Below are 10972 nucleotides of genomic sequence, written 5' to 3'. Positions count from 1 at the left end.
TACTGGTCCCTGTGGGACACCGTATGTGACTTTGGTGGCCTTGGATGATTCGTTGTTCACATGGGCATACTGATAGCGATCAGTTAAATATGAGCGGAACCAAGGAGTGCTGTCCCCGTAATGCCAAGTATACCTTCTAAACGGTACAAGAGGATATTATGGTCCACAGTATCAAATGCTGTAGTTAAATCTAGTTATACCAACAGCGATATACAGCCACGGTCTGAAGCCATAAGTAAATCATTCATTACTTTGACTAGAGCAGTTTCTGTGCTATGGTTTGGTCTAAAGCCAGACTGATATAATTCATTAGTATTATTTTTTTGTAGGAAAGAAGACAACTGACGAACTACAACTTTTTCCATGATCTTTGAAACGAAAGGAAGATTTGAGATAGATCTATAGTTTCCTAAAACACTAGGTTCAAGATTTGGTTTCTTTAGGACGGGTCTAATAACAGCCATTTTGAAAGGTTTTGGTTCATATCCAAGCTTAAGACATGAGTTTAACACATTTAACAGGGCATTGCTAATCTGCGGTGCAATTTCCTTGAAGAAATTTGTAGGAATTGGGTCTACGAGACTTGTAGAGGATTTACAGGAGGAAATTAAGCTCAAGAGTTCTGAGTGTTTTATAGGAATGAAAGATTCAAAAGTCTCATTATTGATAGGCATAAGACTAGCAGGAGTCTGGCAGTCATAGGTAGCTAAGGACGTGCACTGGATGGTCTGTCTAATCTTAGTTATTTTACCATTAAAAAATTTAATAAAGTCATTTAATAAAGTCACTCTTAAGAGCTTGCGGGACTTGCGAGTTTAATGGAGAATTCTGTGTTAACCTAGCCATGGATTCAAATAGGAATTTTGGATTGGTTTTGTTCCCGTCTGTTACACAATAATAAATAAGACTTGCTAAGAAGAATTTCGAAAGGAAGGTTGCATTAGAGGCTAAGGATAACATGAAAAGTTTCTTCCAATATTTTCTCCAAAAGAGCTCTAAAAGCTGAAGTCACTAATCTGCGGAATAGTAAGGGCATTAAAATTGAAAATGAAATCCATCCATCCATTCATCCATCTATCCATTTTCTGAAACTGCTTATCCTATTCAGGGTTGCGGGGGGGGGGGGCTATCTCGGAGACTACAGATACAAGGGGGGAAGCAACCCAGGGTGGGCCACCAACCCATCACAGGGCACCGAAAATGAAATCAATATACATTCACCTAAAGGATTATTAGGAACACCATACTAATACGGTGTTTGACCCCCTTTCGCCTTCAGAACTGCCTTAATTCTACGTGGCATTGATTCAACAAGGTGCTGAAAGCATTCTTTAGAAATATTGGCCCATATTGATAGGATAGCATCTTGCAGTTGATGGAGATTTGTGGGATGCACATCCAGGGCACGAAGCTCCCATTCCACCACATCCCAAAGATAAGAACATAAGAACATAAGAACTATACAAACGAGAGGAGGCCATTCGGCCCATCGAGCTCGCTTGGGGAGAACTTAACTAATAGCTCAGAGTTGTTAAAATCTTATCTAGCTCTGATTTAAAGGAACCCAAGGATTCAGCTTGCACTACGTTATCAGGAAGACTATTCCATACTCTGACTACACGCTGTGTAAAGAAGTGCTTCCTTAAATCCAGTTTGAAATGTTCTCCCGCTAATTTTCACCTATGGCCACGAGTTCTTGTATTTGAACTAATGCTGAAGTAACTATTCGGTTGAACAGCATCTAAACCTGTTAGAATCTTATAGACCTGGATCATGTCCCCCCTCAGTCTCCTTTGCTTGAGGCTGAACAGATTTAGCTCAAATAACCTTTCCTCGTATGACATTCCTCTAAGACCAGGAATCATTCTTGTGGCCCTACGCTGCACCTTTTCTAAGGCCGCTCTGTCCTTTTTAAGATATGGTGACCAAACCTGTACACAATATTCTAGGTGAGGTCTCACCAAGGAATTGTATAATCTTAGCATTACCTCCCTTGACTTAAACTCCACACACCTGGAGATATACCCCAACATCCTATTGGCCTTTTTTATTGCTTCCCCGCACTGGCGAGAATGAGACATGGAAGCATCAACATACACACCAAGGTCTTTCTCATAATCAGCTACCTTTATTTCAGTAGGTCCCATAAAATACCTGTACTTTATATTTCTGCTCCCTACATGGAGTACCTTGCATTTGTCTATGTCTACAAGGCATGATGGATGTTCTCATTCTGTTTACGCCAAATTCTGACTCTACTATTTGAATGTCTCAACAGAAATCGAGACTCATCAGACCAGGCAACATTTTTCCAGTCTTCAACTGTCCAATTTTGGTGAGCTCGTGCAAATTGTAGCCTCTTTTTCCTATTTGTAGTGGAGATGAGTGGTACCCGGTGGGGTCTTCTGCTGTTGTAGCCCATCCGCCTCAAGGTTGTGCGTGTTGTGTCTTCACAAATGCTTTGCTGCATACCTCTGTTGTAACGAGTGGTTATTTCAGTCAAAGTTGCTCTTCTATCAGCTTGAATCAGTCGGCCCATTCTCCTCTGACCTCTAGCATCAACAAGGCATTTTCGCCCACAGGACTGCCACATACTGGATGTTTTTCCCTTTGCACACCATTCTTTGTAAACCCTAGAAATGGTTGTGCGTGAAAATCCCAGTAACTGAGCAGATTGTGAAATACTCAGACCGGCCCGTCTGGCACCAACAACCATGCCACGCTCAAAATTGCTTAAATCACCTTTCATTCCCATTCTGACATTCAGTTTGGAGTTCAGGAGATTGTCTTGACCAGGACCACACCCCTAAATGCATTGAAGCAACTGCCATGTGATTGGTTGATTAGATAATTGCATTAATGAGAAATTGAACAGGTGTTCCTAATAATATAACTGTTTCATCAGTTATAGAGTTTATAACTTTTTTGATATGCTTTGCTAATACAAGGGCAAAAACATTATCCTCATCCAATAAACATATAAGCTGGCAGGTCTTAATACAGTTCAAATCATTTTTAGGTTTGGGGATGAAAGCTATAAGCCATTGTGTCAGGGTAGGAGAGAGACAGCCTGTCTTAATACAGCGCCTATACAAAGTCATCAAAACCTGTGAAAATCTTTACCTTTTGTCACATTACGCCTTGGAAAATATATATTTAAAAATTTGTCCAATTTTTTAGCTCCATAAACACATTACAGCCCCCATGTCCAATATGAAAGTAACATTTTAAAACATTTTGTACGATTATTAAAAATCAGTTAGTGAAATACCTGGTTTGGTAAGGTGATCAACCCCTTAGATTTTCCCATTCTAAACTGGCTCAGATTCAACCAATCAGCTCCACCTGACATCAGTTGAAGGGGTTTTGATTACCTCAGAATAAAAACAGCTGTCTCTTGAAGATTTCACTACCAGTAGTGCAAGGTTCTGAAAAAGAACTCAACATTGTTGGGAAAGTGCTTTCAAAAGACTTCTTGGATAAAGTTGTAGAAAGACACAAGTTGGGAGAAGGCTACAAAAAGATTTCAAAAGCTTTAGCTATGCCTCTGAGTACTCTTCAGAGCATCATTAAGAAGTGAAAGATGTACACTCACCTAAAGGATTATTAGGAACACCTGTTCAATTTCTCATTAATGCAATTATCTAATCAACCAATCACATGGCGGTTGCTTCAATGCATTTAGTGGTGTGGTCCTGGTCAAGACAATCTCCTGAACTCCAAACTGAATGTCAGAATGGGAAAGAAAGGTGATTTAAGCAATTTTGAGCGTGGCATGGTTGTTGGTGCCAGACGGGCCGGTCTGAGTATTTCACAATCTGCTCAGTTACTGGGATTTCCACGCACAACCATTTCTAGGGTTTACAAAGAATGGTGTGCAAAGGGAAAAACATCCAGTATGCGGCAGTCCTGTGGGCGAAAATGCCTTGTTGATGCTAGAGGTCAGAGGAGAATGGGCCGACTGATTCAAGCTGATAGAAGACCAACTTCGACTGAAATAACCACTCGTTACAATCGAGGTATGCAGCAAAGCATTTGTGAAGCCACAACACGCACAACCTTGAGGCGGATGGGCTACAACAGCAGAAGACCCCACCGGGTACCACTTATCTCCACTACAAATAGGAAAAAGAGGCTACAATTTGCACGAGCTCACCAAAATTGGACAGTTGAAGACTGGAAAAATGTTGCCTGGTCTGATGAGTCTCGATTTCGGTTGAGACATTCAAATAGTAGAGTCAGAATTTGGCGTAAACAGAATGAGAACATGGATCCATCATGCCTTGTTACCACTGTGCAGGCTGGTGGTGCTGGTGTAATGGTGTGGGGGATGTTTTCTTGGCACACTTTAGGCCCCTTAGTGCCAATTGGGCATCGTGTAAATGCCACGGCCTACCTGAGCATTGTTTCTGACCATGTCCATCCCTTTATGACCACCATGTACCCATCCTCTGATGGCTACTTCCAGCAGGATAATGCACCATGTCACAAAGCTCAAATCATTTCAAATTGGTTTCTTGAACATGACAATGAGTTCACTGTACTAAAATGGCCCCCACAGTCACCAGATCTCAACCCAATAGAGAATCTTTGGGATGTGGTGGAACGGGAGCTTCGTGCCCTGGATGTGCATCCCACAAATCTCCATCAAATGCAAGATGCTATCCTATCAATATGGGCCAACATTTCTAAAGAATGCTTCCAGCACCTTGTTGAATCAATGCCACGTAGAATTAAGACAGTTCTGAAGGCGAAAGGGGGTCAAACACCGTATTAGTATGGTGTTCCTAATAATCCTTTAGGTGAGTGTATGGCACCATCAACACTTTACCTAGATCAGGCAGTCTGTCCACACTGGATGATGGAGTTAGAAGGGCATTGATCACAGAGGCTACCAAGAACTTTGAAGGATGCCTCACGGCTTGGGCTGGTCGATCTGTGCATGTCACAACAATCTCTCAAGCTTTACACAAAGCTGGCCTGTATGGTAGGGTGGCAAAAAAGAAATATTTCTTCATTTGCTCTATGCAAAAATGCACCTGGGGGATTCTGCTGCCATGTGGAGAAGGGGGCTATGGTCAGATGAGACAAAAAAATCAACCTTTTTGGATTTTTCTCCAAGCGCTATGTTTGGCGAAAGGCAAACACAGATCACCACCATACCCACTGTGAACCATGGTGGTGGCAGCATTATACTGTGGGGGTGTTTCTCTTCAGCAGGGACTGGGCGATCACTCAGGATTGAAGGGAAATGGATGGAAAATGGACACCCAAATTCTTGAGGGAAAACCTATTTCCCTCTGCAAACCAGCTGAAGATGGGTAGACCATTCACCTTCCAACATAACAATCCTAAACATACCGCAAAAGAACAATACAGTGTCTGAAGGATAGGAAGGTGAATGTCCTTGAATGGTCAAGTCTGAACCCTGGTTCTTTTGAAAAGGTTTTGTAAAATCCTGTGGCTAATCTGTCTGGTCCTGTAGACTTATTTTTAAGAGTCAGGTTAATAATAATAGATACTTTATTGATCCCCTTGGGGAAATTGTCTTTATGCCTCCCTCAACTTGTCCTTCTTTGTAGGGTAAGTTGTCTGTGAAGGGCATCTACCCATAGTGGCACCCAGGGAGCTGGGGGTTAAGGACTTTGCTCAAGGACCCACAGATGAGTTGAGGCTGAGTTTGAACTGGTGACCGTCTGATTACAGGCACACAGGCTTAGCCCACTGAGCCAACACTGCTCCCTAAAGCACTAAGTACCTCTGACTGTTCTCACAAGTATACCTCAGACACTGCTTTACAATCCTGAATTGAATTCAAAATGCCAAAAACTGCCACTGATTTAAATTGATTAATCTCTGAGCAAAACTAGTTACAAAAAAAATAAATATCTTGATGAGGTATTGATTAGTCAAGCATGGAATTCACATGGTTGAGGCAACAAATACATGTGTATATTGAATTATCACTGCAAATACTGGGTGTCTTCAGGAAAGGTCTCCGCACACCATAAGTCAGGAAAATGTTGTACTTCGGATTCATTTATCAGTAACACTCCCGGAAGGAGTGAGTTGTTTGAGAAACAGTTACCGGGCTCGCGTTACATCGAGTCGCACCTCTGTAAGATGTAGTTTGAATTTTTTTCTGGGACTGCATTATACAATGGAATATGATATTTTAGATACGCTGGAACAACTCGGGTAAGCAAAGACGCAAAATTGTCATACTGATCTTGTATAGGGATGAGTATGGAAAACCTGTTTAGCAAGGCTAATGATAATTAGTCTTATAGTAAGAAATTGACTGTATTTGTAGTAGTCTTCAAATGCATATTTTTTCTCATTGTTAGTGGGCTGCCGTATAAAATATGGTTAGCTGTTTTAGTAAGCACTTTCCATCGTGCTCACTTTCTGTTGTAGCTAATAGTACTTGACTTACACCATTCACAGATACGATGGACCTTTAACAGACGAGCATGTGCTCGCAGAAGCCTGCGATTGCGGCTTGTCCTCCCCCGCTTTTGCCGGTCTCATTGTGTGGATGACCGTGCGACTCGCGCAGCTGCTGGGTCTGGAAGAAAGTGTGTGCATCGATGAAAGTATGTTCGCAAAAGCTTTCCTGACGTATCAGCAGATTGTCCGAGCACCAGCGGTGCTGAATCCCTGTTGCTTTGGTTTATCTTTGTGTGTCTTTTTCTATAAACCAAATGGTTTGAAAATAAACTCTGCTATTGCACAGATGATGCCGATGGTCTTCAGTCTCATATAAGTAGGCTGTTGAAGGAAATGCTCTGCCCATATCCAGCGCTCTTAGAGAAAGAGGCGCTACAAAAGAAAGAGAATTGTCTTAATCTTATTTGTAAGTATGAAAACCTCACTTGCATTCATTTTGTGTATATATTGTACTGTGAAGTGTTTCTCGTATGTGACTTAATATTACTATGTACTTTGCCACTGAACTACCGAGAATGTTGGTGTGTTTATACATACTGCAGCAGCCTATTCTTGCTTTGGCTCTCAGCGGAGGCGGACGCACTTCTGTCCCTCTCCCTCCCCTTATCTTCCCTGCTTTGCTCCTCTCATCTAGTCTAGTCTCGTCTAGTATTCCTCTCCCCCAATCCCAAGGACACCTGGATACACACACACATATACATACGTACAGATATGCACTCACCGCACCCTCCCCCCATCCCACGCCTTCGCCGCTTCATAACCTTAGCATGGTCTGTGACCAGTGCCTCTATGGCTGCAGGACCTGATGGCTATTTGTTTATGCTAGACTACCTCCACCTCCCCATTTCCCTCCCCTGTTGCAAGTCATGACTTTTTATGTTGTCAGGTGTAGTGACCATATGCTTATGTTGCTGAGGTGTTTTTTTTCGGTTCCTACAATGTACTCCCTACTGCTGGTGCCAGGGCTGCCCAACCCACCAGGAATGAGTCTGACTTATTGCTGGCAATGGGAACCAAGCTGTTCTTGGTGCACGACAATGCCCGGCCTCATGTGGCGAGAGTATGCAGGCCGTTCCTGGAGGATGAAGGAATTGATGCCATTGACTGGCCCCCATGCTCACCTGACCTAAATCCAATAGAACATCTCTTGGACATTATGTTTCGGTCCATTTCAGTCTATTATTCAGTCCATATCAGTATAGATATCCAGCATGATTTTTTTCCCCCATTGAGATCTGATGTGTTTTCAAAGTGTTCCTTTAATTAATTTGAGCAGTGTATATGCAACTAAACTGACTCTTAAGAAGCATAACAGGAAATAATCAGACGTGTTAAGGAATCTACAGAATGCCAGAATTTGACTATTCATGAATTGTTTTGTTCTTGTGCTGCTTTGATATCCTCAGTGTATTTAAGTTCAGAACTGCAAGCTGCACAGATTGTGGAAAGCAAACAAAGCCATGTGGGTGATGTGTGTACAACTATGCAAAATCTCAAGTCTATCTGCCAAACATTGAAGCTCTCTGAACCAAATGGGCAATCAACAATCGACATCATCTCCCACATTGAAGCAAAGGTGGATAATAATCACTTCTTAATGGTGGTTTCTTTCTTTCTTTTGCCAACTTAAGTTTTAATGGTAAAAATCTTTAATGTGCTACAAATGTTTATATTCCAGAGTCCATGCTTTTGATTTCAGATTTTTATTTATGTTGATTTGTTGTCTAGAGCTCTGGCTTTGCTTGCAGATAAAAGAAATTTGTGAAGACCTTCCAAAGCAGCACCTTGGCAAGCCTGTCTTGAAGTTGTCCTTCAACAGTGAACAATGGGTGTGTGAATACAATGTAATCTGCAGTTGCAGGACCACATTACTAAGACTAGCCGTGTATGTTTTCATACAGCACTTCTTGCTAATCTTTTCAGTAAATGGGTTACCAGTCATGTTTAGCTTCTTTAACTTTGTTTTATGCATCTCTAGGGAAGGTTGGAGCAGATTAACTCTGCTCTTTCTGCTGAGTATGAGCATCGGCGCAGGATGCTGATTAAGCGCTTGGATGTCACTGTGCAGTCTTTCAGCTGGTCAGAAAGAGCAAAGGTTGTGTGAAGACTTCATTTTTTGATCGTAATTGTTCAGTATTGTCAATGTTTTTATAATGCGGTTTAATAATTGACATCATTTGTTTATTTTCAAAGAATTGTTTAGACAGAATGGCAAAAGTTTACCAGCCCTTGAGATATTCCTTGCTGTTCAAGCCATCGATTAGTCTTGGTCACCTGCTAGCTGCAAGAGAAGACATTTGCCATGTGATGAAGACAAGCAGTGGGCAGACTCGGGAGAAGACTGCATGTGCCATAAATAAGGTTGGGATATACATCTCATTTTTGTGGATATTGCTGTTCTTTACTTTTGCCATTGATCATGCTGGAGGTACTGAATGATCCACTTTGTCCTTCACAGATCCTGATGGGCAGCGTTCCTGACAGAGGTGGACGGCCGTCAGAAATCGATGCTCCGCCACCTGAAATGCCACCTTGGCAGAAGAGGCAAGACTTTGGAGGAAGAGGTGGCTGGGATTCTAGGGAGAGAGGAAGAGTAAGAACACATAGGAACTTTCATGGAGGAAGAGGAGGCAGCTATGGTGGAAGGGCGAGACATTATTTCTATTAAGGCATATTATTGTGCACTGTACATTTAAGTGAAACTAAATACTTGTAGGCTTCATGGGAACACTGAGGTAGTTCTAAGATGAATCCAGTGCTTGAATACTAAGGATGTGGTTCTTGTAGTAAAACATACTTATGCTACACTTACAATTAACTTTGCTTTTTGCATTTTTTTAAAGTTATTTGCATTCTCAAAAATTTTAAATGCTGTAAAATAAAACTGAAAATCAGCTATAAATGCTATATTCCAGGTACAGCTTGCTTTTGATCTTTTCTCGTCTTCTCCCATTTACTTTGACACAAGTTGACATAGAACTTTTATTTAGTCATGCAGAGAATGCAAAAAAAATCTTTAAACATTATTTTTGCCCTTGATTGCCCAAGATGGATTTGCTGATGTAAAAGATGTTTCTGGTTAACCACAGAGGATCTGTTGTGAGAACCATGTATAAATAAGACAATGGTGGATTGGATCCTTTGCCAAAAATCACCTTCTGTGTAAACTGGTTTTTATTTAGATTATTTCATTGTTTTTCCTTTGCCTTCTTGCTAACATAATATGCCAAGAAACACAATACTTTACTATTACATTTAGCATTTACTAATTAATTGTGGTCTAAAATTCTAGTTAAAACTAAAAAGAACCAATTATTGCAATGAATAGTTAACAGACAGTTAAGGGTTGGGGGGGAAAGCATCATCAGTTGGGTTTTACTGCCATTTAAAGAAGGCAATGGTATGGTGCCCTGGGGGGGCATGGACATTTATTTGTGTTTTATGTGCGTAATTTAGTTTCATGTGAACAAAATAAAAATAAAATACTGAATCGAGCTCAGGAAATCCCCAAAATGTGCATACAATTTTTGGGCTTTCAATTTGCTATTTCAAGCTGTCTAAGTTGTTTGCACGTACTATGGTACTGTATTATGCATGGACTTCGCTTCCATTAAGTCTGAGGGGGACGTGTCCCCCTCACATTTCATAATTATTCATTTGGACCCCCCTACATTTTACATAAAATATTACTTCACCCAGCGCTGTTTTTCAGTGTGTCCCCCCCACATTCAAAATGCTTCTCACGCCCCTGGTATTCACTCAAATCTTTGTAATAAGACATAATATCTCTCACATTTCAATTAGTGAATGTTCTATATCTGACAAGTAGCCATACAGAATTTCCATGATGGAAATTAGGGATTACAGTAATTAAAGCTTATGTACTGTAACAACAAATACATGTGTATATCACTGAGCCCATATCTTTCTAATAATGCACAATATGTCTTCCATTCCAACTTATTCTGCTAGATCATCTACGTGTCCACATAATTCAATGGTATTTCTATGAAGGGTTATGGTCATATAATTCTTAATACTGCACATGGTAATAACCAATATGTATGCATCTCTGAGCCTTTATAGTAATTTCTAATATCTCACATTCCATATTTGTTCTTTTGTATTTATAATCGATTAAGAACGCTTTGTGGTCTTTTAGTTACCATTTACATATTTATGCATCTTTTTTTTAATTATTATTATTTGGCCTTTAATTCAGTAATAAATTATTTACATATAGTATTTGTGCACTTCAAAACATGCAGATGGCTTGACTGCAGTCTCAGACTTTCAGCTCCTGGCTTTGTGTGCACAAAACCACAAGTAATGTGAGAGTGCAAAATAGCAAATGGTGAGGACAAAAATAGTAAGTCATGCACACATTTTTGGGTTTTTGTGAGCTCAATTCAGTATTTCATGGGCACGTTAAGCTAAATTGTATTCATTTGTCCCTTCCAGAGCATCGTACAAGTCGAGTTGTATTTTTTCAAATAAACTGCTCACTGTGTGAAATACACTG

The 10972-nt window shown here is 40.7% G+C and overlaps 1 protein-coding gene across 1 annotated transcript; it reads left to right on the top strand.

Moving 5' to 3' along the window:
- The first annotated feature begins 6037 nt into the window (after positions 1–6037).
- Positions 6038–10972, top strand: fam98b (family with sequence similarity 98 member B). Its single transcript, XM_023792481.2, has 8 exons — positions 6038–6198; positions 6448–6596; positions 6737–6856; positions 7857–8026; positions 8199–8279; positions 8429–8545; positions 8644–8811; positions 8909–10972. Exons 1-8 carry the CDS (start codon positions 6161–6163, stop codon positions 9116–9118), a joined length of 1053 nt encoding a protein of 350 aa, XP_023648249.2. The 5' UTR covers positions 6038–6160; the 3' UTR covers positions 9119–10972.

Source organism: Paramormyrops kingsleyae, chromosome 14, assembly GCF_048594095.1.
Source record: "Paramormyrops kingsleyae isolate MSU_618 chromosome 14, PKINGS_0.4, whole genome shotgun sequence".
Classification (NCBI taxonomy): Eukaryota; Metazoa; Chordata; class Actinopteri; order Osteoglossiformes; family Mormyridae; genus Paramormyrops; species Paramormyrops kingsleyae.
Note: the sequence above shows the minus strand (reverse complement) of the source record. Positions and strands in the feature narration are given on the sequence as shown.